General features: G+C 43.0%; 1 protein-coding gene across 1 annotated transcript in view; it reads left to right on the forward strand.

Annotated features, from left to right (window-relative positions):
- LMX1B (LIM homeobox transcription factor 1 beta) overlaps positions 1 to 25,980 on the forward strand; it is an 89,984-nt gene that overhangs the window by 55,717 nt on the left and 8,287 nt on the right. The window contains exons 3-5 of the mRNA XM_069032018.1: positions 22,185 to 22,417; positions 25,050 to 25,228; positions 25,622 to 25,699. Of these exons, the coding sequence (XP_068888119.1) occupies positions 22,185 to 22,417; positions 25,050 to 25,228; positions 25,622 to 25,699 (490 nt within the window). The remainder of the gene's footprint in view (positions 1 to 22,184; positions 22,418 to 25,049; positions 25,229 to 25,621; positions 25,700 to 25,980) is intronic.

Here is a 25,980-nt window from a genome sequence, read left to right on the forward strand (position 1 = left end):
GTGTCCAGCCAGTGCCTGTGCTGGCAGTCCAGTGCCTACTGCAGACATGCTCACAGGCTATGTAGTTCCTGCCATACTCTGTGCTTCAGAGGTTTAAAACAAAAGGGTTTGAGTTTCACTGCTGCTCACACACAGGCAAGCCTCTGTGGCTTTAAATGAGTCGGTCCTTGCAGGGCCTTTGCTTGTTTAAAATGATCTTTTTTTTTTCCACTACTTAAAAAAAACAAAGAGACCTTCCTGGTAATTTCTCAGTAATTCTCTGAGTAGATATGATTTTCCTTTTGGAAGAGATTAACTGTTTTCCCACTTTTACAAGACGGGATCCCTGTTCAGCACTTGCAGAGCTCAGCCCTGCCATCTCTTTCCCACCTGATCCCCCTGATCTCCCTGGCTGCTGAGCTGGATCCGTTCCCCCAGGCGCTGGTTGGGAGCTGAGCCAGGCAGCTTTTCCTCCATATTCTGAATTTTATAAGATCTGAACTTTCAGAAAAATCCTTGTTTATGAAAGCTCACAGTGCATTGCAAGGAGGAATGCAGGCTTGCTGTTTCGTACAAAATCACCAGCAAAATATTTGAAAGAGGGTTTTGTGTTCATTGTCTCCTGCATCTCCCTGCTATTCAGACTTTATTCTATTCAAATTTTCTTCCTTTCTTTAGAGGAAAGAGTCTGAGTGCACAAAGGGGCTGTGGTTTCTGCAAGCAGATAATATAACCATGTAATATAAACATGGCAACGGTTTCCTTAGGCCCTGTGATCCATCACGCATGTTGAGAACAGTTGGCAAGGATCTGGGAAGTTCCCACTGCTACACAGCAGCTACAGATAAGATGCCTTTCTGCCTTGGTCAGCTGCAGGATCCACACCCCCAGCGCTGGAAGGGTTCATCCCGTCCTCTTTCCTGGAAGGGAAAACCTCTGTCTTTGAAGTCACGTGCCCACAGCTTGCAGAGCTGACTGATACAGCAACATCAGTAATTTACCAAAGTGGGGGGGCAGAGGGGGAAAGCAAGCTGCAGCATAAATCCCAGTCTAGCTTTATTCTTTTACCTTAGGTTATATGTCTTTAAGGGAAAAATTCTGACAACATGCTTGCTCACAAAAAGCCTTTTGAGCCAGTGCCAAGAATTTGCTCAAAACTGGTAAAAAGTCACAGCTGGGACCTAAGAGCAGCACTGAGTTCTACTTTCTTGTTTGATCTTAATTTTCTGGAGGCTGAGGAGATGTTCAGTATGCCTCCTGCCTCCTGCTCTGAGGCTGGGTAAGAACCTGCTTTTGTCTTTTGGAGCAGGCGGTCACTGGTGTCAGATGTGGTGAGAATCCACTGTGGTTCTATGTTTGCTCTCTCTCTGTCACTTATTCTTCAATTTAGAAAGTTTAAAACAATATTATTTGGACTGAAATAGTGCAGCCAGGCAACAAGGGGCCTCCAGCCTGCAGGAAGGGCTTTTCCCCTCTGCAGAGGGCAGCTTTGTGAATGGTAACATCTGCAGCCCAACACGCCTACAGAGCCCCCGGCCCCTGCTCGCAGCACCAGATCCGTGCCATAGTAACCGGTGCAGCCCGAGCAACGGCCACCTCACCTGAAACATCCTCTGCCTGGAACCGTCTGCTTTTCCTGCACTCTCAACCAGCCGTGGGGTGTTGCTGCAGTAATACTGTTGGACTGGTTTAGTGTTCAAGACGAGGTCCTGGCAAGTAGCTCTGGGTCATCACAAAGTTTTCAAGCATAATACATCAGAGGGGGTAATTTTTTGATGAGTATTGTGCCTGTCTAAGGGGAGCTGACCCCATGCATTTTTCTTCTCTCAGCAATCTTAATGCCTCTTCTAATCACTGGACAGTGACTGCTTGTGCCTGGAAGCAGCTATTTCTGATTTTGGTAAGGGAATGGAGACCAGGGACTTTGTATCACCATGGTTCCCACCTGAGCACTGCATAGAAAAGCACTGCTGGAAGAGTAGATGGAGGAGCCACTTCTGCACCCTCTAGAGCTCCAGAAGCACCCTGGTCAGTACTGCTGCGTTTGCACACAGGCCTGAAGAACCTGTGTTAATTGTACAAAGTATGAACAGCAGCTTATTGATCTTTACAAATCTTCCCTAAGAATGACCACCTTCCCCTTGAAATGCAGAGAGCAAAGAGTCTGGAATTACTGAGGAGTTTTGGATATGAATCCTAGGCAATCTCCTGCCAGAATCTCTTTCCCCCCTGAACCAGGGGAGACAGTGAATGTGTGGTGTTCCCAGAGATGTTGTGTCCTGCTACAGAACAGTATTCCTTGCTCTCTCCGTTATTGATGGCTCTTCTAGCTGCCTTACTTGCATCTATCAGATGCGATGTCTTCTTTTCCACTGAAGCTGATGGGTCAAGTCTTATGTCCAAACCTTGATGCTTTAGAAAAAAAAAAGTAAAAAAATTTATATTTCTAACCTTCTTATTACAAAATTTGATCTGTATGAAATGGTGGAAGCCCACAGCTGCAGTAGGGATAGCAACATGCCTTTTTTTGCTTCCTGTACTGCATCACGCGTTAGTGCTGTAGCTCCCCAAGAGACTGTAGGTAAAGTTCTTCTTAAACCTTGGTGGCCTCTGTGATTTTCTCACTTGCTATATATAGCTGATTAAGGCTCAATCATGTGATGTAGTGATAGCTCCCCCCATGGTTTATCAATCCCAGCGGGAATGAAGGGCATTCAGCACCTCACATAAGCAGACTCTTCATGTCTATGTCTTGCTGCTCTTTACAGAATATGAGCAGTAAGGCTGAGCACTTCTCGATTTTCTTATTCAGACTCATTTCAAGCTCCAGCTCAGACTGGAGATTTGCTGAGTAAATAGTCTCAACAATAATCTCAGCCTGATTCCAACTAATTAAATCCTGTACAAACATCCCTCTCTGGGCCAATATAGCAAAAGACAATGAAAACACAGAAAACCAGACATAGCTTTCCTCCAGATTTTGCTCGGCCCTTTAATCCTGTATCTTTTGAAAGATAGTAACGTCCATAAGATGAGGGGTCAGCCTTCCTGCCCTTAGCATCAAGCAGTGGAATTTTTCAATAATGAACAGCTGGGTCACCAGCGACACAAAAGCTGCTGTAATATCCTGTAGGCTTACGGGGCACAACAGAAATCCCAAAGCAAATCATGATGTACACAGAAAGGGACCGTCCTTTTCTATTAAGGAGACCACTTCAAACCAGTCTCAACACCACCTTTTCTCCAGCTTTTCGAAGGAGAGATTATCCCCTGCGTATATTTAATCACACATTGTGGGGTGGCTTTGATTGCCTTTTTAGAGTCAGAGAAGTTAAAGAACATAGTTTGAAGGCTCTTATTATCAGTGCTCCATCCGCGTGCTCTCAGCCAAGATGTGTTTACAAACAAGGGTTGGGATGGGGGTGGGGGAAGCAGGAATGCTGCCCTGGGCCTATGGCTGGGCTTGGCACTGCTTTCACAGAGTTGGTTGTATAACCCTGACTCCAACTAAGTGTGGGGAGCGCCGTTGGGAGGGGGAGGCTGGGGGGTTGCATTTGTGGTTTAATTTTTATGAAACCCTGTGGAATTCATCTTCTTTTCCAGGGAAAGAAGAAGTTATTTTGTAGGGTTTTTCCTACACAGTAAAGCAAAGAGTAAACCAGGGTAACATGAACAAAAACTAAATGCTATAAAGACTTTTTAATGTATCACAAAAGTCAGTCTGAGATGTGTGCAAGATATGCTGGAGATTCCTGATTAAAAGCAGTTTGTGTCAAGGAAGTTACCACTTGCAGCATGTAGAACATCTGACAGTGATTAACTGGAGCTAGCTATTAGATTTTCCTAAAGAAACAATACTTAAACATATCTCCACAAGTATGAAACACTTTATGTACTGTATCTGGTACACCTCATTTAAATTGACTTAGATGGAACAGACACACTAAGTCTAACTAGTAGGTTATTAAGAATATAAACCTGGTGCCCAAGAATTTACAATCAGTTATATGGGAGGTATCCTGACTTTCCTCCTTTTCCCAGGGCTTTCATTTACTAAGCATGTGCTGTAAAGATGTCACATTTACAGCAAGGGACATGTTTAGGATGTTTCTTACAAACAGTTTTAAGTTACATACCTGTAGCAAATGCATCTTGCTATGCTGCAATGTGCTGTTAGAAAGTCTGCTATGAGCTCAGGAAAACGTGGGTGAAAGGAGGAATATATTCATGGGTACAAATGCATTCGTAACCTAGTTTTTCAGTTTACTTATTAGTGCTTTTGATAGAAAAATGGCATAAAATTGTTTTCTACAACTGATGAGCTTTTCAGCTCTGTCAAAGCACTTAGAGGCTGGAGAAGTATGGTTTAAATTAAGTATATCATACTCCTAATTCTGGGGGGTAACAAAAAGAAGAGCTTGGAGATTTATCCAGCCTGGAGTGTTTGGTAGTTGCAAATAAACTGTGCGTTATGTGTAATGATCATTTCCCTAAGAAATACCTTTCTGTTTCCTCCCCTTTTTGGATCAGGAGGCTGATGGTTACTGCGGGGCTGTGCTTGCACATAGGTGCTACTCTAATGCGTGTTCGTACATCGCAGGGGAGGAACAGGCGTGTCAGAAGACTTGGAATTCAGCATTTCAATAGGCCTTTAATTATGGATTTCCCTACTATTTGTGAGATGAGTGGCAAGAATCGCTGAAGTAACCACTACAGTGCTATGAGCCCAATTAAAAGCACTGCTTCAGAGTGTGGGATTCATACAAATAGTGTTTCTGCCTCTTTGCTGTTTGTCACTTACATTGGAAGGTTTTTAAAAACAATTGCACTTCTATTAGCAGTCAGAGGAGCTGTGCTCTCCAGGCTGGCTCCTATAGTCCCAACCTACCTCACTCTCTCTGTCCATACAAGGTCAAGTCAGGAATTGCACTGAGCTTTTCCAGAGCAGAAGAATGCTGAAGGTCAGTGTTTAGTAGGTGGGAAATCATGGAAACAGTTCTCTGGGGGCTGAGAGGTAATTTACAGTTAAGTCTAAACTTCTCTAATTTGCATAATACCAAGCCTAATAAAATATTCATGGTAACTTTTCTCACTTTCAGACAATTTAAGATAGACAAAAATTAAATTGGAAAATACTGCTTAAAAATAAAAGAAAAAATTTGAAGACAATGCCTTCAAATATTTTCCTGCTTTTAATTTAATGATATTTTTCAGAGTTACAGAATTGTTTGCAGAGTTACTGCCAGATAGAAGCCTGCCTTACGCACAAAACTGCAGAGTTTGATCTTTTTAATGGGAATCACAAAAAACTGCTGGAATTCCAAGGGCTGATGTTGGTCAGGTGGAGGATGGACTTGGAGGTTGTAGGAAGTGTGCTTCATGGGGTGGCAGAAATGGTCACACTATGAGAAATGACAGCTTGAGAGGTAGTTGGTTCTCTCTGAATTAGATTCAGTTGGAATGACCAGAGTTCAGCCTCACTCAAGGGATCGTTACTGGAATTCCGTGAGAGTTGTGGCCAATGCATTCTGTGAGGTGTCAGAGAATGTGGGGAGAGCAGAAGAAACCACCAAAGTAAATGACACCTGTGGGCTTGGTGCTCAGCCCCGGCTATTTCTGTCCTGTGCAGTTTCTGCCCTTTGGCAGCTGATGACCAAAGTCAGCTCACACAGAGCAAGGCAAACCCAGGGGCTGTAGGTGGCTCTGGGAACCCGAGATGCTGCACAGCCACGGGGCAGCTTCTCCTGTACTTACTCACAAAGAGACAGGAACTTTTCTTGACCAGTCTGGACGTTTCTTACTGGTGACTATTGCACACAGTCTTGATATTTCAACATCTGTCTAGAGTGTTTGGAAAATGCTGATTTCTGCATTGCTATTAACTACCAAACCTGCACAGTCTTTCTCTCAGTTCTGACAAAATTTGGAAATAAAAATTAATATATATTTTCTAAATGAGATTGCAACTCCAGTGATTCAAGCCGTCATCTCACTTAGATGTGCCTTAAAGAGTGTGGAAGGTGAACTGGTTGTGTTTGTTCTTAGCATTTTTGTGCCAAATTATTTTGTTTGTATTGATTTACTCATGTGAAAGCATCAGATTTCAGTAAAGTTCATAAACTAAGTCAATGGTAAAATTTAATCACATTAGCATTAGCAAACACAGGTTTTCATAGCATACAGCTGTGAGATGGTGCCTTCCTGACCAAAAGAATTGACACCTGACCTGTCCCTTTCCTTTCTACTGTCAAGTTACATTTATTTTTTGGTAAGAAAACATGAACTGCAGCTGCTAATGGTGCAGGATTGCTCTCATCTTCTTTCCTGTAGGAATAGTGCTAATGGCTGCAGCAGGCACATACCTGGAAACTGCTCTCAAAGCCCCCCCAGGCCCCTGGAAGTGTGATTGTCCTCACCCACAAGGGTGGGCAAAAGCAGTTTTGTCACCAGCGCTTTCAACAAGCAATGGTTGGATATCCTTTATGCAAAAGAAATCGTATCACACCGTGCCAGTATAAAACACATTCCTGACAAGGAGACATTAAACCAAAGCCCACACTTGGGGTACAGAGAGAGGCTGAGGCTGCCAGCTGCAATCAGATCACAGATATTTTTGTTAGGAAATAATATCTTCCTCTGATTTCCTGAGAGGTTGAATATAAAGCATAAAACAACGGACAGTGATGAAATCCAGAAGAATTACCTCTGTGTACTCTGGAAGAGAGTAAACAAGTACCTCTGTGCTGTCCAGGTACACCAGGCACTGTTTGGACAGCTGCACTGCCCATTCAAAGGTGTTGCTTGCCAATGGCTTGGCAGTAAGAATGCCAGGATCATAAAAGGTTCATATAAAATCATACAGCTCCATAGACATGGCCATGATAATAAACCTGACACAGCAGAAAGGTTAGTTGCATACCAGCTACTGATGTAGAACATGCTCCAGTGAGGATTACTTGAAAAACTGCATTTAGTGCTGCAATAATACTGAAAGGTCACTTTGGATCACATTTGCAAAAGGTCGGAGCTGGTGGAGATAACAGTCTGTGCACGCAGAGCAGAAGGTGGTGGGTTTATTTTAGCTCCATCTGCAGTCACAGCTGAAATCCAGTCAGGATCAGACATGGAAAAAAGTTTCTCCCATTTTGACTGATTCTCTGGTAGAGAAGGAGTTACTGGTGTAGTAAGGAATGTCTCTGGGCTTGGTAAAAATCCTTAAAAAAGGCAGAAGCGTTTTTAAATGCACTATTCTGTATTCTCAAGATGCGTTGGGGTGAATCCATGTTTCCATAGTGGTTTTGGCAGCAGAGTTTCGTAGAATAGATTGTTTCATGTGACATGGCACAAGGTATGTAATGCACAATGTAAAAGCATGCTTTTCAGCTTGAAATCTGTCATATGAATCTTGTATGCATTGGGAATTGTTGTCCTCAGTTTGCTGGGAAGCTTTCAGCATGAAATGGTGGGAGTGCAATTGTTCGGTGCAGGGGATACTACATTCTCTAAAGTCAGCTCTTGGGAATTTGGGAAATGCTTCACTCACAAGTTGCTGCTCTTCTGCAGCTACTTTGCAGCCCCACCAACAGCTGACAAACCTTGAGCCAGGGATACAGAAGTTTGTACCCAATATTGCCTCTCCAGCTGGTCTCAACAAGTTGTGATGGGAATATTGCAAGTTTATTCTGAACATTGTAGCTTTTTATTTTAAACTAAATATATTCCTGGAGAGGTTCCCTTAATTGAAATGGTCCCAGGAGGAGTTAGCATCTCTGTACATATGCTGTCTGTCCATCAGGCCCAGTGGGAGAGGTGAGTGGGGAGGCTGTGGGACTGAAGATCCCACCTGAGAAACTTCAAGTCACCATCACCATCTCACAGTCTGGCCTCTCCAGTTCTGATGTACATTGACTGTGATCTCCTCCAGCGTAGCTCAGGGGAAGTGAATTCTGTTGTGATGGATCTACATTGTGTTGAATGATTCTGCTGGCAAGTTTTATTTGTAACAGGGCATAGTCCAGAGGTGCCCAGTAAGGTAAGTAAGGCCTGTCCCTGCAGAGAGGGTAAATGAAGGTCTTTGCCAAATGTACTTCTATTCACTATAAGCAAGGTGCATCCTTCTTTCTCCAAATTTTCTGATAGCAGTTGAGAGACACAAGAAATGTCACTTATCTTTGAAAACGCAATGTTAGTACATGTAGAGGCTCCCAAATGCTTCAGTGAAAGAAGGCAGCATATATTCATGGCTGGAGTCTGCCCTTAAATCTGATCCCATTCTCTGTGGGCCCTTAACTCCATCACAGTGACCCTTACACTGTAAGGTATAATATAAAGCAGCAACTGACAGTAGTTCCTGCAGCTGCTGGGACCTGGCAGGGCCTTAGTGGGTACACAAGAGCATTCAGCCCCATTTGTTGGGAGTCTCTGAAGGATGCAGAGCGATCAGTGTCTGTGGAAATGAATGGGCTTTTCATGCTGATGATTTCATTTCTGGATGGACACAACACTTCCAACCGTGGCGATTCATCATCCTGGCTGGATGCGAGTGGAGGGCAGCCAGCACTTTGCACTGATGCTCAGAGCAGACACTGAAGATAAAGCGTGGGACTCGGACAGAGCTTTCCAAATATTTGACAGAGAACTGCCAGGGAAGTGCAGTGCTATTCCTATTTCTAGGCTGCCAGCAGTGTCTAGTAAATTTTCCCAGAGAATCACTGCTGCCCACGACATGGCTTCAACACTGGACTTTCTTAACCCCTTTGTTCTGCTTAGGATTTACCTTTGCCTCTGAGGCAGCAGTGTTGCTAAGCAAAACACAGTCATTGTGTGTCTGGCATGTTTGGGGCAATGGTGCTGCTGCGCACACTCCAAACCAGCCCCAGGGCTGGACAGGGGGCTGCCTCTGTTGGCACCCCATTCCTTCTGTTGTATGAAATGAAGCAGAGGCTCCAAGGAGGCATTGCCAAACGGTGCTGGAGTTTACAGCATGGGAGAAGGGCTCTCTGGGCACAGGGCGAGCTGTGGGGCACGGGCCAGCACAAGGTGGGTGGCAGCTCCGGCCACTGCAGTGCCATCCTCTCCTGGCACACAGCTGCCTGTGGAATCTGGCCACCACCGAGGGTTCGTTCCTCACCTTCTGTGGGGAATGGGGCAGGTATGGACACAGAGCAGCCATCTCAACTTTACAAGGTGTCTGGATGGAATATTGACGGATTTGGGCCTCGGAGTGACTAATTAGCATGCAGGATTCCTCAAAAGGGTTAACATGGGATCTTTTTAATTGTCAAAAGAGTTGCAGGCTATTAGGGTTGGCATATTCTTCAATAATCTGTTTTATTTTTACCTGCTGGGAGCTTAATTAAAAAACAAAGAGGCTCAATTTAAAGCCCATTACTATGCTAATTTTGTAAGAACTGGGCGGTGATTAAGAAGCTTTAAAAAGAGGAGTTTAGTTTGCTCTAGGGAATGGGTTGGAGGCAGGTTTTATTTCGTTTCATTAGCTAGCTACAATTATTTATAAACTAAATGGAAATGATATTAAAGAGTAATGAAAAAACCAGCATCTATGTATTATTGAACAGCAGAACTTTTTTTAATTTAGCATCGAAGTGTGCAGAGCCTTTATTACTGCAGCTCACAGTTAACACAGCTAAATGCAGTTGTTAAATATAAGAGGCTTTTCAAATATGCCCATAAATACAGAGCTGTCTGGTTTGCTTTTCCTGTAGATCACTAGAGTAAGTTTATAAAGATATCAATGTGACAATAAAGATGAACCACTGTCTCTTTTAAAAAAACCAACTATGAGGTTTTATATAGGAAAATTTCTTAACAGAATAAATTACAAATACTTACTCTTTTTGTATTATGTATGTAATATTGTATAATCTAACAGCACTGCAAACCTTCCACTGCTTTTGGCTTATCATGTGAGCCCAAAATAATACCTGCAATGCCAGTTGTGTTGGAGTACTTGGGAGGAGCTGCTGCATTGCATGGCTGTTTGGAGCTGAAGCCAGGCAGGGACCAGCAAGGGCCAGAGGTGTTACCGAAGATGTGGTGGGTGAAGAGGTGGGGCTGAGAAGCAGCAGGACAGCCTGGCTCCCGGTGTGGCTGTGCAAGTGGGCAGCAGGAGTGCGGGACAGTGGGTGCACGTATGGCCAGGGAGAGGCTGCCAGGTTGGAAGGAGTCTGGGAGAGGGCTCCAGGCCCAGGCAGCAATTTTGAACTGAATCCCCCAAACAAAACTATGTGTTTGTGGTATCTGTGAGGATGTGGGCAGGGAGATTCACCCTGTTTCTGCCAGAGGAACTAGTAGTGTTGGTGTGTATCTTCTCAGCATTGGGAGGAGGAGGAGCTGCTGAGCCTGTACCTGGAGGAGCCATATCTCTGGTGGTACCAGGTCCTTCTACAGAAACAACATGTTCCTATAAAATATCCCAGCTCATGTGGCATGAGTGAGAGCTGGTTTGCACGTGCAACCCAGTAGCTGAGTTCACTCAGCATTTGAATTCCTTCTGAAAAGCCACTCTGATCGTATAAAGGATCAGGAACCCCACGCCCCACCAGCCAGCACTGCTATTCTATGCTGAAACCCTTTGTGCTGCGGCTCTTTCTAGGAAAGCTTTGATGCTGTGCCAGGGATGGGAAGTGGGAGGAAGCCTGGAACAACTGAGAGACATCAGTATCTACTAGGCAGAAAGGTGAGGAGGAAGAAGAAGGGTGGCAGGAGGGCCAACAGTGGATGCTAGCTCACCCTCCTGGGCTGCCCAAAGCAGCTGGGATTTAACTCTGTAAGGGTCCATATCAGTCTGGCTGCAACACCGAAACTGTTGGTGGCATCTTAATTTAAATAGCTGATGCAACCAGTAAAGTGTTTCTTGATGAAAGAAATGTCACAAGAAGAATTAAAATTACCTGCACGTCAGTGATTCAAATGTCTATGGACGCTAGCAGTACTCCTGCTGCCAGAGCATTCTGTGTGGGTTCTGTATGGGTGCCATGAGGTACAGCATCCTGAAGCCATTCAGGCTCTGCCAAATCAAAGTTCATTATGTGGCTCCCACAGTCATGCTGGGGGAGAAAAGCCTTACACTGCAGGTCTGCTGCTCCTGTGGGTAAACTCAGGGCTGAGCCAAGCCCAGAGCTGCTGCTGGAGATGGAGGTCATACAGTAGAATAGCTTCAATTCCTCTTCTGGTTCTAAAGGCAAAGTGAGCTATCCAAGATCCCTGCGGTTGCAAATGTCCCTTGGCCTTCTTTTGACCCTCTATACACCTTACATTCTTCCTTTAATGATTGACATTCGGTGGGTTTGTGCCTTCGGGCACACTGAAGTTGTAGCTGCTTCTTCATCAAAGCAACTGTTTACAGCTGGTTTGAGTTGGATGCCAATAAACAGTATTCTTTTTGTCTCAAAATAAAAAGCAGCTTAAGTCCCTAATGATAAGGATTTTGTGCTTTGTAGAGGAAAAAAAGTCAGCTAGTTTGGGACAGCCAGCCACTTAGCTTAGCAAGTTGGAGTACTTTATACTTCCAGCTAAACTGCCTTTATCTCCTCAAGTGAGCCGGCTATAGATTCTTATCATTGTGGCAGAAGTGATGAGGGTAACATCTTTAGTTGGAAATCATTGGCAACATGTGGAGAAAGCTTAAGATGTTGTCACACTTTAACTTGGTCCTAATCTGTTCAAAGACAGTTGATACTTTCTAACTGTGCCAGCAGGTAGTGAGAGGGAGTCAAAGACCATCAGGGTGAAATAGCTCCTGCTTTTCTTTGGAGAGTTTATGACTTTCATAAAGCGGACACAAAGACACTGTGGCGGTAACTGTTATTGTCTAAATTAAGAGCTTATGTTCACCCAACCATATTTCATTAACTTGTACACCCAAGCTTCTACATTTCCTGCCTGCTCCATACAGTGCTAGAAGCAAATCTTAAATATTTTAACGCCTATTGTCAGTGAAGTGAGAACAAGAGCAATGTGGAGGTCAGCCCTGCCCGTCCGTGATGAACTGGCATGTGTATCATGACCAGCAAGGACTGGCGTGTGCCACGTCTTGCCTACGGCCCTCACATTCCCAGGGCAGGCTGTTCTGTGACTTGTGATGTGTGTTGGTGTGAGATCCAAAAAGAGAATTGTTTTCTTTCCAATAACAAATTGAGATACTGTGAACAACACTTAAATGTCAAAATGTAGGACCAAACTGCCGACGGAGCTGATCGTTTCTAAAGTCATCTTCCCTGTGAATGAGGACCCAGTCCTGTTCCTGATGCTCCCTAAGGAGTTTTGCATCTCACTTAGTTGAAGCAAAAGCTGACGCAGCTTCTCCTCCCTTGTTTTTCTTTAACAGATGATCTTAAGAACATCAGACCTCCCGGTGAGCAAACTTCGATGCATTTCAGCAAATATTGTGTTTTGAAAAAAAGGGCTTTGTCAACTTTGTAGAAAGGACAGTACAGTCAGAGCAGGATTTCTTTTCAACCAGATATTCAAAAAAGCACCTCATTTTTGGAAACATATATGGAACCCTGAGCAACACCATGTAACATTTTGGTGCTTTTATAGAACAATTCCAAGCCATACAAATTTTCTTGCTGAAAGAAAGGAATGTGCTGGTAAGATATGAGGGGATTTTATAGACTTTTTCTGTAACAGGCATCTCTATTTTTTTCTCTGTGTGTCTATAATATATATACATACACAACCAAAAGTTAAGTAGTATTTAATTTAAGTATTTCAGCTTTGACCTACTTACAACTTTTCATTTAATTAAAAAAAAATCTGAAAAAGCTAATAAAATGTTTAGACAAACCTTTCAGTCTTGTGAGCTTAAAGGAATAATCCTCTTTGCATGCCTAATAATGTTGTTGGTGTCTAATGGGATTTCATTTTCACACATGTGGAAGTGTCCTGTGTGATAAATGTTTGACTGCTGGAATGACTTAAAACCTGTGCAGACGTTTGAGGCAGGAGGAGGGTCTGGGCGTGCTGTAGGGCCCTGCTTACTGATAAATCTCTTTGTATGGGTTTAGAGCATCTAGTTTACTAAAGCCTGAATACAAACACAGATGCTGATAGCTGAGTCTTAGGACTCTGTCAACCATATTTGGCCTTACAGAAGCCAGGAGGTTTTCATAGTTCTGTGTCTAATCTTAAAAATTCAGTTTATAGAGCAACTTTAGTAGTCATCCATACTAGAATGACCAGGCTTGTCTGTTCTTTAATTTAGAAAAGCTGAATCAGATATTTTGAGTCTTCAAAAAAACCCTGTATTAAAAGGGATATTTATTTTCCATCCTAATATTAATAGTAAGTAATCGACATAATAAGAATCACTTCACATTACAAGAATAAATTACCATTCTTAGACATTGCAGGAGACACCTTTAGTCACCTGAGTTTTGGGGGTTTGAGTTGGGGCTTTTTTGTGTTCCTTTTCCTTTTTCAGTGGTCCTTTTTACAAAGCTCCATGCCTCTGGTAAGAGCCTCCTGTTTTTATCAGAACAACAAAGTTTGTGAAAGAAGGACAATAAAGAGAAACCATGTGAGATGAGTGGGGGAGAAAAATTTCATCCATTTAGGGTCAGCCTAAAAGAGCATGATTTAGAGCAGAATATAGCTGGGACTTTTGTAAGACAAGCAGCAACTTTTCATGCTCGGATGGGGATTCTTGGGTTAAATTGCTATCTTTGAGTTCTGAACTTGGAAAGGTATTAAAGTGGAATTAAACCTTTACACAATCCTGCTCTTGTGTCATTCAGGATTTTTTTGGGTTCTGTTTAATTGTACATCACAGCAGGGTTCTGAGTGACTGGTGCTCTAAAGAAATGAGGGGTAGGGTTAAGTCTGCAGCCCACTGCTCCCTGCTAATCCTTCTTGTTCCTTGAAGAAGGATTTACTTTTGCTGCCAGCTTGTGAAAGACTTTTCTCCTCCCGAAGAGATTGTTGTGGCTTTCCTGGGGAGGTGTGGTTGCTATAGCAGGGAGTCACGCCTGGGTATTCTCTCAAACCCTACTGAGAATGGGCCAAAAAAGAGCCAAAGAAGAGTAAAACTGGGGATTAAAAATTGGAACAATGGGAGACAGGAAGATAGGAGTGGGAACAAATGGGAATTACAGCACCAAAAATAATGCAAAGTGACAAAAAGAGGAAATAGAAAAGTAATAGCTGACAGTTGGACTGAAAAGACAAACACTACAAAAGAACAATTTATTTTCAACAGGCAAAGAACATAAAAAGGCATCTGGGAAATAAGACACAGCCCTATGTCGAGGACTTTTTTTGGTTCTTACTGTATTGCAAACATACATGCACCAAGTACACAAAACTGCTTCATGCTTCCCTCTTGGTTCTACCTTTGCCACAATCTGTTTATTTGAAACAAAACCTTCTTGGGTTTTAAACTGCGTGTTTACTTCTTTGCTGTTAAATGATGTCTCTAATTGTGTCTGTTCCTAGGGACTAAAGGTAGGGTAATTCTGGGCTTTTCATATTAAACATTGTCATGCACATCAGTAGTAGAAGAAAAGATCCAGCTCTGCTCAAATTCTGTTCTTGAATGCTTTCCAGAGAAATAACTGCCTCCAGTGGGCACTTGGTTTTGCTGCTGCTTACTGGAGGCAAATTCTTTAGCTCATGCCATGGCAATGCCCTGACACCTCTTACCTGGCCCTGCCCCAGGCTGTGCCCCCTCCTCGCTCCGCTGCAGCTGCCTCCTCACTTTGGCTCAGCCAGCTCATCCCTGTGTCATAGAGTTTTCCTGTAGGAGTTTAGAAGCTGTATTTTGCTCCTACCCCCCTTTGCTCTACTGACAAAACACAGCCTAATTTTGCAAATATCTGAGTATTTCCATCTCCGTGAAAGAAGCAGAAATTTTCATTCAGTGTAAAATGTGTCACAATACAAATAGAATTTAAAAAGGAGCCAGTGCCACATCTAACAGCAAATCTCTCTGAATGCCTTTCCTGCACCCCACTGCTTTATATACAGGGGAGGCAGAGAGATATAATAGATGAAACACTTTGTTTATGAAGTGTCTATGTTTTGTTTTATTTCACATGTTTTTGCAATATAGATAACAGATTACACCACAGAGCTTTCATTGCCTTGTGCTATAAAGATACTATAAAGCCTTTCTGGGTATTAATAATAGATTGTGTTGATGAGTTTGGAGAAGCTGGCAATAGACCCCCCACTGCAAAGACATTAACACCACAGGACTAAGGTATCTTTCCCTTGCAAATCAGTTGCTAAATTGGCTGTGCTGATGAGTTTGGGCACAAGCTCTCCACCAGCATCACTGCAGCAGGCACAGGAAGTGATTTTGTTTTATACTGGCAAATAACGTTTCTTCGTCTTGATGTTCTTAGTTGCGAGGAAAGCCTTGTGTAAATTCTTTCCCTAAGTCATTCTTGCCAGCCAAGAAATAACTTAGAAATTACATTTGAATTGCTTTGACACATGATTATTTTTTTCTGTAAAAGTGAAGACTGAGCCAGTGAATCACAACAGTACAATTTCCCTGCTTATGGGGCCTTTAGGGTGAAATCTCGTATAAAAATTGCATTAGAAGAATTTCCCTGTGTTGTTGGTGATGTAAATTCAGTGTGCCATTTAGTGAACAAGAAGGATAAGATGTCTGTCAGAGCAGAGACTGTTCTGCAGGCTGGAGCCAGCATCCCAGCCCCGAGCGGGGCTGCTCCACAGGGCCCCTCCACAGGCTGCTTCATCCACTGGATATTGGTGAGGGCATAAGGGGAGAAGATGAATGTGGATATAATTTAATTTGTGCAAACAACTGAATAAAAATCCAAAGGAAAAAAAGAAAAGGAGTGCCTGGTCAGTTTTGGTGACCACTGCCCCCCAGCTAGGTAGAGCTGTGGCAGAAGCATAAACACCCTGACACGTATCATGCTTTTGTAGCCCATCAGTGTGATTTGGAGAATGTAAAAAACACAGTAGCAGAAGCCCATTTAGCCTCTTCGAAACTCATGGACAAAAATAACACTATTTCACAAATGTTTGCACTGCCTAAAAATATAATTCTAACAAAATCATCATATTTTGTTAATTCATTAAAGCTTCCTAATTGCAGTCCCAGCTTTATCAATTCAATTGGTGCCCTTAACTTTTATAACAGTTTCTGTTCTACAGAAAAGATTAGGAGAAAATTGCAGCCATAATCTGTACAGTGCAATTGCTGTGCTATAAAGAGGAATGGGAGTAGCTGAGAAGAGCAATTGGATTCCCAAAGGTGGAGCACAGTAGAGCAATATCAGTGACTTTGTAAATGAAAAATTGTTTTAATTCCCTTCTAACAGCAATAATTCTATTCTTCATAAATTTTTCCATCAAAGTGTTGTATGGAAAAATACTATAAAATAGAACAGCATGGCAGTGATGGAAGACAGTTGAACAAAGTGGTCAATTAGGGGATGAAAATTAAGCAAAGAGAAGAATTCATTCTGTCACATTCTGCTCAAAGCGAGAAACTGCTCTGCACTTTGCATTTTATGTTGTACTTTATAGTTAAGGGAGATGTAACTATTTAGGTCATTCTGGTCCCACTTGAGCAAGTTTCGTTAGGATGTAAGCTTTAAATTCTGTGTGTCTTTGTGCTTGTCTAAGCATCCCAGTTCTGCCCCAGAGCTGCTGATGCCCACAGGTTTGAGGAGGCCAGCGAGTGCTGGGCCACCTGCAGAGGGATCATGAGAGGCCTCAGCGGGAAGAAAATCACATGAAGGATGATATTTTTGTGGGCATTGTTTGACACAGACTGCTGTCTGGGTATGGCCAGCCTAAAGTATTCCTGGCACCATGTTGGAGGGTCTGTTTCTGGTGGGCAGAGGATGGGAGCTGGTGGCTCTGACAGTGACCATGGTCAAAGTCCCACCAGCTTCAGAGCAAGATTTGGCATGGGATAATATGTGGTCCCTATCGCTACTTTAGCCATCAGCTTGTCTTGGCAGGGGAGTACAGCACTCGTCATGGAAATACAGGTTAAATACTTAAGTGAAGAAAAAGTCACTCATTACCAAGGTAGGCAATGTGTAATTTGTGAGTCCAAATCCACGTTGTGAAGTGCAGATTTAACACAAGCTTTCACCAGTAGCTGGTGTTCATACTACAGCACCTGTGGATAGAGGGTTAATAAATATTTTCTTCAGTTCTCCCTAGAGAAGAAAAGTTTCTTTGTTTTAGTTTCTCTCTAAATATTAAAGGGTTTTTTCTAGAAACTTTTAATTTTTGCACATTTTATTACTACTCGATGAAAGGGAATTATCTTTCTTGTACTGAAGTTTCAGCTATGAAATTGGCTTTAATAAACTATGTAATTATTTCTTCTGCCGGGAAAATATTTTAAATGGATTATTTCTTTTTTAAGAAGGGGGTTTTAAATAATAAATTTATAATATTCCTGTTATGCTTTACTGTATTCAAGATGTTTTGTATGTTCAGAATTGAGTGCAACCAAGGAACAGTTTTTCCACTTTATAAGTACCCATGAGCTGTAAGACGCTACAAAAATTATTCAAGTCCTATGCTGGAAAAGCCCCATGCATACTCTTTTTCCAATCCTATGTCATCTAAAGAAAGAAGTATCAAAATTTCTCCCAAAGAACAAGGAACAGATGTCTTTCATTAGTAATTTAATTTCTTCTCTTAATAAAACTCAGTTGTGTGAAAAGCATAATATACTTTGCTCTAGCTCTACCCTGTTTCATACCACAGGAGTGTGGAGCAAACTCCCAGCATCAGAGTAGGCCAGCCGGGGTGTCCCGGTGAGCAGAGGGAAAAGCATCAGACACCGAGAGCATTTACAAAAGCTGTGACCACTACCTTTGCATGTTTATTATATGAAGAAAAGCCAGGTGTCTGCTGTGGTTGCTGCAACATGTAATGTCAGAATAACACAGAACGGGAAATGGCTGAAGGTCTCTGATAGTAAGTAGCAGCATCTGTCCTCTTGCATACATCAAACACAGCTTAATAACTTCCTATTTACTGCTTCACGGCAGAGGCCCAGTAAATGAACAACCTGACTAAATTAGTCTATTTTTCTACCTTTGTCCTGTATAACAAACCTCTTGAACCACACTTAATGTGAACAGCAAATTTCACACTGCACATAGATATCTTTCAGCACAGATTAAATTAGTTATAATAAAACAATTAAAATCTATTTGCCCACAGACAGGAGGAAATGAAGGACCTGGCTAAGCCACAGAAAGGTAAAGGGTGGGTTGTCAGGACACCAGGAGAGTAAACAGCAGAGCCATGATTCTCAGGAGCAAAGCAGGGTCAAACTTACTGCGAGATAACTGCACGGGATATAATAAATCAGGGGTCCGTATTGCACTCCAGATGGCTGTGCCAGGCAGGAAGGCACAGTGGATCATGTAACTGTGGTTGTTTCTGAGGATTACTGATTTAGCCTGCCTTCACAGGGATATCCTAACAAATAAAATCTTTATGGCCTCTTCCGCTGGTGAAAATTTTCATCTACTGGTTAAAGTCAGGACATGTCTTAGCATTTGCATTGCCCTTGACACATATGCAAAATTAATTTAAGTTCACAGAGTTTTAGCTGGTAAAGAGTTTTTTATTATCTAGTACTGTAAAGTTGCTTCATGGCATTTATTGTAAATACTCTGATGGACAGACAGGCCATTGTTCGGAGCTTTAGCTTGGCTGAGTCCCCCAAGTGTTCCAGGCATAGAGGCAAACACACTTTAAAACTCCTAAACCTATTGAGTTGTCTTTCAAAATTGTCCAGGCAACAGAATTTATTTATAAAACTCCGCAATCATTGATTCAAAACAAGGTTTTCTTGTTCTGCTTTTCTTCTTTGTCCTCTTTGAACGGTTTTCTCTGGAATGTTTTCGTTGTGCTTAGGAGTCAGAGATTTCCTGCGGCTTCTAATAAAGGCATTTGATTTCCACTCTCCACATACTTTAACACATCCAAGGATTTTGAGGTTTGACATTAGCTTAGGAGAGCTGGAGATAATCAGCCATGGGGGTAAAAAGCCAGAGTTATGCAAATTATTTGTAAAATGTATAGAAAGCAAAAGAACTATTCCTTTAAATGTGGTTGGTGTGGGACAGAGTCTTTGTCTCAGCACAGAATATCTGTGTGCTCCCCTTCAAATTTATGGCTTTGATTGAAACCTGTAAAGGGGTGATCTGTAAAGTATTCCTGGCTATCCTACACTTCCCAACAGGTTTATTACCATTCATTTATAAAATGAACAGTCTAACGAGCAGTGGTTTAGATCACAGCTATCAAAGTCTGGTCATTTGTCAAGATTAGTTTCCTGTTGTGAGATTGCCTTGTGCAAAAAGAGTGCATAACCTTGTGTTCCTCTTGGGAAGCTGAAAAAATACCTATAAACACCCTATAAGATAGGTCTAATGAAGATTTTATAATCTCAGAATTCAACCCAACACGCTGCTCTGTGTGTGTGTGTGTGTGTGTGTATTTGTGCGAAGGCATGTTATAATACAGAGTACCTGTGGACAGGGGAGGGAGTTTTCTTGACAAGAGTTAATTTCGGGATATGAAGTCCATGCAGTATTGTCAGGGCAATTTAATGTTCATTTGAATGAGTTAATATACACTGATGACAGTGTAATTCGTTATAGCTAAAAGGCTGCCTTGGGAAGTGCTGCTGCAAAAGCACCAGCTTTCCGGGAATAGTCGGCTGCCAGTAAATAACACGAAGTATTTTCTGTTTGTGTTAGATATACTTATGTTGAAGAAAAAGAAAAAACACAAACAGTCGCTAAGGCAGTATGACAGCAAAGGTGCTGGTCAGGGAAACAACACACTCCACAGGACAAGGAGGTTATTTTCGTGTCCCAGTTTGAGGGAAGGTGCAGGGGATTTATGCTTTCTTGGGCTTTTCGTCTTGAAATTATCTGTAAACTGTGTTACATTTGTGTTTCCACTGTCACTGGACGGTGGCATATCATGCGGTTTGCTTGGAAGACAACTGGAGGCATTTGCAGCCCAACCTGGAGCGATCACAGCCCCGTCAGGGCCAATCCCAGCCCTGCCCGGGCCGCCGCGCCCGCACCGCAGCGCCGGGCCCGCTCCACCCATCGGCTCCGGCTGCATCGCCGCTCCCCGGCGCCAGACCCCGCCCGGGGAAGGCTCCCCGTTCTCCCCTCGCCGGAGTGGGGAGGTGGGCACCTGCCCGCGGCGGTGGCGGCAGGGCGGGGTCCCTGGAGCCCGTTTCTGAACGTTTCCCAGCCCAGCGGCACTGTGACAGGACACGCGATTGGCGGCGGAGCCCGGAGGCGGCCGGAGCCGCCGCGGTCCCGGTACGACCGGGCACCGGCACATCGGGGCCGCCCCGTCCCTCCCGGCGGCCGCGGCCAGCGGGGACGGGAGAGTGGGGGTGGCTTCGGGGGGACAATGCCTTCGCACCAGCTCTGCCGCTCCTGAGATCTCCAGGGATGCCCCGTCCTAAGGACACCCCCTCGAACAGAGAGGCCAGGCTTGATTAAATGAGTCTAATAGGTTTAAGCAGTTAAATAGAAACAACTTTTTTCAGTGCACCTTTTTTTTTCCTCTTTGTGTATTAATCCTTTCGGATATAAAATTGTGTAGCGATAAAAATATTTTCTGCTTAGGAATTTGCTGGCTAAAGCATTGTGAGGAAAACCTTGTGGACAAAGCAAATGGAGTGTATGAAATAAGCCGGCCTGTTCACGGCAGTGCCCAGCGTCCTGTGTGGCATCAGTTTCCTTCTGATAGATTTAATTCATTACATGCCTGAAAAAGAGCCAGTCAGTCTGCCTTGCACCGCTGTTACCTTGAGGTTGTGGTCGTGCAAAGATGTGCGCTGAGGCAGCCAGGCTGCCAGGGCAGTCACTCCTAGGTGCAGCTGGGGAACACCCCAGTTGCCGTCTCTCTGCCGTTTTCTGGATGTCGTGTGCAACCGTATTGGCATTTGCTTTTCCCTCCTGCCCACTGACTCCAGCCCTTTGCCGAGAGCTCGTGACTGCCATTTTCCTGCACTTCTCAGCTCAGACAAAATGGAGGCTCTGGAGGAATGAATAACTACTGTAGTCTTAACCTTCTAAAATCAAAGACAATTGCCTTTTTTTTTGTGAAAAATTATAGTTTTGATGATTAAAAAAAAAAGGCAGTGTACCCCATGCTAAAAGGCAGAATCTAATTTTTTTCCTGTGAACACACTGATGCAGTGGTGTTCATTTCCTTGCTGAAATGTAAATGTTCATGCACCTTGCACTGTGATATATTGCCATAAAAGACACTGAATTTCAAATCACCAGCACACCATGTGACACAGGGATGTAACTTAGCAATTCGTCTTTATTTGAGGCAGCCCTTTTCTGAAATCTCACTTAGGGAGATTCCCAGTTGCCATTAGAAAAGCAAAATAAAATTAATCTAAATAATTCTAACTTAAGCCTAGAAAATTAATGACGGATGAAAGACAGGGTTTATAGAGCACTAATAAGAACTAGTCTGGATACAGTGTGTGTTCTAGGGTCTGTGATTATACTGGTAGTTTGACAGATTGTATCACTGCCTATCTCTGCCAAAGGATGTTTCACACCATTTAAAATGCACAGTACTTCCTTCAGAGACAGGTTGTTCTGGAATAACTCAACATCCAAAGAAAAGCTGTGTTATTTCACTCCTCTCTTTATTGATTGCACGTGTACAATCGTGTGTGCATGTGCACATGCTGACTTTGCCTCAGCAAAAGCACAAAGTTTGCATGCTCATTTCTGTGTTTATCAGCCTCCTCAGAGACAGACAATACCAAAAATGGGAAGTCATGAAATCTCTTCAGAATAGGGCTTAAGTGCTGAAACCAGAGACCCTGCATAAAACAAAGCATTAGCTGGTCCTTCCTTTAAAAGGTGAATTAAAATACATTTGGGTTTGAGCAATTACCCAACTTCGGGAGCTCAATTTTTTTCTTATTTTGAAAAGGAAAAAAACACTGAGATAAGGACAGATCTTAGTGGGCTTTGTCCAGCAAAGGTGATTTAGGGAATCTCAAGACCAAACAGATTGAGATTTGAAAAAATTGCATGCCTATGACGTTTCCAAGCCTAAGGATGCAGAAGCATGAGCCAGGTGGATCTGTGCAGATATTGCTTGACTTAGATCCACACGGGGTATGATCTGACGCTCCCTTTGACTGTGCTGTCTCTTCCTTGCAGGCTGTTTGCTGCCAAGTGCAGCGGCTGCATGGAGAAGATCGCTCCAACGGAGTTTGTGATGCGAGCCCTGGAGTGCGTGTACCACCTGAGCTGCTTCTGCTGCTGCGTGTGCGAGCGCCAGCTGAGGAAAGGGGACGAGTTTGTCCTCAAGGAAGGTCAGCTGCTCTGCAAAAGTGACTATGAGAAAGAGAAAGACTTATTGAGCTCGGTCAGCCCAGACGACTCAGACTCAGGTGAGCTTTTTCCACACCTGCTCTGACCAGAGAAGCTGCATGAGTTTGTAGAGCTTTTTATAGAAAAGTGCTTTCATTTTCACATCCACCTTATCCAAATGCATGTGCCACCTGTGCAAATTTGCAGGCCCAGCTGAAAACATTCCTACTGGCAGTCTGCTTTCCCTAACCTGACTCCCTCCCTTAACTTCCTGCTTAGTAAAAGACAAAATCTTTTTGCTTTCATCGAAGTGTTTTTCTATAAGATCATAAAGTGTGAATCGGACTGAATTTAGCTATGTGGGGCCTCACTCAAGTGAGGCATAAGTATGCTGTTCTCCTCAGGCATTCTTTAATCCACTTAATATATTTTTCAGGGGATCTTATGCACATACAATTTCAGCACTAAATTAGGGAAATGAGCACAGCAGTAATATGATTTTTGAGAGGAATCTCTCTGCCAATTACAAATGTACCTTTAAGAAAGATTGCAAATACAATATAGAAATACTGAAGAGAATCTAAAAGTAACTGAGATGTGGGTTTGTGCCATCAAAATCACACACTTTTTTCCCAAGAAAATATGCAGGAAAATCAACAGTTACCATACCATTAAATGTACAAATTACATGTTTGCCTCTGGTTTATGGGAAAATGCATTACTCCATTTTAACTGGGAGCAAAAATTATCCTTAATCTCTAATCTGAGAGTCATATTCTCCACATTGCTAAAATTTTTATTTCTGCATTAGGAATCCCTCAGGACAAAGGTCTCTGCAGACTCAGCAATGCATGGGACCAGGGCCATTCTTAGAGCAGTGTTTTAGTTATTGCCATGCCGCGTTTGCAGGACCTGGAGTGCTCTGCTCAGTAAATCTCGCATCGTAGGGTCTGGGCTCTCGGTGAACACGCCTGAGGCACTTTAGTTTCCTCCTTGGCTGTCAGCATACCTTCCCCCCAACCAGCTCCAGTGACCTGCTGTGCACCTGCCTCATGTCCAGCCAAACCCTCTCGACCAGCTTGTGCGAGGCTGTCCCCCACGCTGGGGCTGATCACAGGCATCTTCCCCCACTGCTGTCCTCACTCACACAACCGGTGCTGGCAGCTGTATTTGGCATCAGCTTTGAGCAGGGGTGGGCTCCTCTTCAGGACCAGATCTGGCTTGTGACCATCAGTGAGGAGCTACCACAGTAGCACAAACTAGTCTTGGTTTCAATTTCATTTCCCTTTGGCACAAAGGGGAGTTTCTTACTCCTGGAGATGCTTTTTTTCCCCCTCATTATTCTCTTTTAGCCAAACCCAAACCTGAAAAACAAGCTGACAAATTAAATAAATCGTTTGTCTCCCATTGTCTAACACATTGAAAACACCGATCTCCCAGGGGTCGGCGTGAGAGCACATGATCTGCAAAGCCCTGGCTGAGAATGTGTCCTGCTTCAATCAAATATTTATCCACTGGACACAAAAGTAACTCTCCAATGAGCAGTATTAATCCTCACAAACCTTTCCTTAGAAAAGGCATGCTGGAAAGTTAATAATGTCATGGTTATTAAAATGACTGAACTTCTCTTTAATCATTAGGCCAAAGATGCTTATTAAAGTAAAAGGTGATTAGACTGCTAGGTGAATAATAATCAGACCCTAAAATGAATTAAAGTCTAATTTGTTGATTCCCCAAATGTAGTCCTTTAGTATATAAAAATTTCAGTGTGTTTCTTCGTGTTGAAGTCCCTGTAATACTTGGTAGTGTTTTCTGGAAGAAAAATCAGTAGTCTGTTCAAATAAAAAGTTGAAAAGTTGAGTTTCACAACAAAATGTGAAATGTATTTACCCCTCAACCTTTGCCACTGTGCTTGAGATTTCCCAGGACAATATATGAACACGTAATACCACCGGATTGTATGAGTATTCAGAATTTAATGATAGAAAATACAAAGAATCTCTTTACAAAGAAACTCTTTGGTCTGCAGAAGCACATAGATACTTGTATGTATTTACTGAGAAAGAGAAGTTTGTGCTTGCACATACAGACACATTTTAATGCACAGAGGAAGATTACTGATGTTTTCTGGGGGAAGTGGAAATGAGATGACAAAGATTATATTTAATATTATCTCTGGAGCTTCAAAACATTCAAAACAATTTTCAGTAACTGGAATCTGCACTATATTTAGTTAGGTGGGCTTTGAGATACTTGTGTAATACTTGCTTTATGCTGTTTTGCTGCTGTAGCAGTGCAGGCAGTAGTACCTGTCTGCAGATAATGCTTCAGGAGAAGCTGGAGTTCAGCTGTGAAGGTGAAGGTGTTTATCTGGTGGTAAGATTGGAGCAGGTGAGCACACAGGACCAAGAGATCCTGGAAAGGCACAAAGTCTCTCTGTGCCTGATTCCTGGAAATACTGAAGCATATTCTGAGTTTCCATCCCCTGATCAGTCCCATGTCCTAAATTAAAAATTGCAAACATTTTTATGCTTTTGTGGCATTTGATTTAGGCAGAGCACACAGATCTAAGATAGTCTCTTCCTGCCCACAGCTGCTTTAGGTATTCAAATAACCATGGGACAATAGTTGAACCTGTTGACTGAAGAGCAGTTCTCAAACATCCTGTTTTCTTGGTGGAACAAGTGCAATTATATATCCTTTTTTCACCAGTCAAAAGTGATGATGAAGATGGAGATGTTAAGCCCACCAAGGGCCAAGTAACCCAAGGAAAAGGAAGTGATGATGGGAAGGACCCAAGAAGACCTAAACGACCAAGAACAATACTTACTACACAACAGAGACGAGCATTCAAAGCATCCTTTGAAGTGTCTTCTAAACCCTGTAGAAAGGTAGGTGCTTCACCAGGGACTGAGTCAGCCTTGACACCAGGCCACAGCCCCAGACAGCCCTGCCCCTTCCTGGGGCAATAGCAGTTCTTCTGGGGTGAAGGCAGAGCACTCTTTTTGCAGAGAAGTCTTTTGTGGGTAAAATAAAAAAAAAGAAATGACTTAGTGTCATTTTCCTCAGCTCAGACTCTTTGTTCAGTAGTTACAGAACTGGTAGTGCCATCAGGGGCAGAACTTGACAACACTATGAAAAGATATGATTAATTTTTAAAAGTAATTTTATACATGCAGTTTTTGTTGTAAGTACAAATTCTCCTCTTAACAAAACTGATTCGTTTTTGGTTTTTTTTTTTTTAATTTATGAAAAATTGCATCATTAAGCATTTCCTCCCGCAGGTCAGAGAAACATTGGCAGCTGAAACAGGGCTCAGCGTGCGAGTCGTCCAGGTCTGGTTTCAAAACCAAAGAGCAAAGGTAGGCTGTTTGTCACATTATCAAAAGTCAAATGCAGGTTGTGCCTCAACATGGGCCCTTTCCCCACATGCAGCTCACACATGCAGAAGTCCCATGGCTGAGCTGTCTGTGTTCTGCCTGCTCTGCTCTCTACATCCACACTAGAAAGGCAACTTCAGGACACAAACATTATATTCATATGCTCAAAGCAACTCAGGGTTGGGAGTAAATTTTACATGCAAATCTGAACTAGAAACTGAAATGTTTAAGCTTAGAATTGAAACTGAACCCACAACAGTGTG

The sequence above is a fragment of the Aphelocoma coerulescens genome, chromosome 17 (assembly GCF_041296385.1).
Source record: "Aphelocoma coerulescens isolate FSJ_1873_10779 chromosome 17, UR_Acoe_1.0, whole genome shotgun sequence".
Taxonomy (NCBI): Eukaryota; Metazoa; Chordata; class Aves; order Passeriformes; family Corvidae; genus Aphelocoma; species Aphelocoma coerulescens.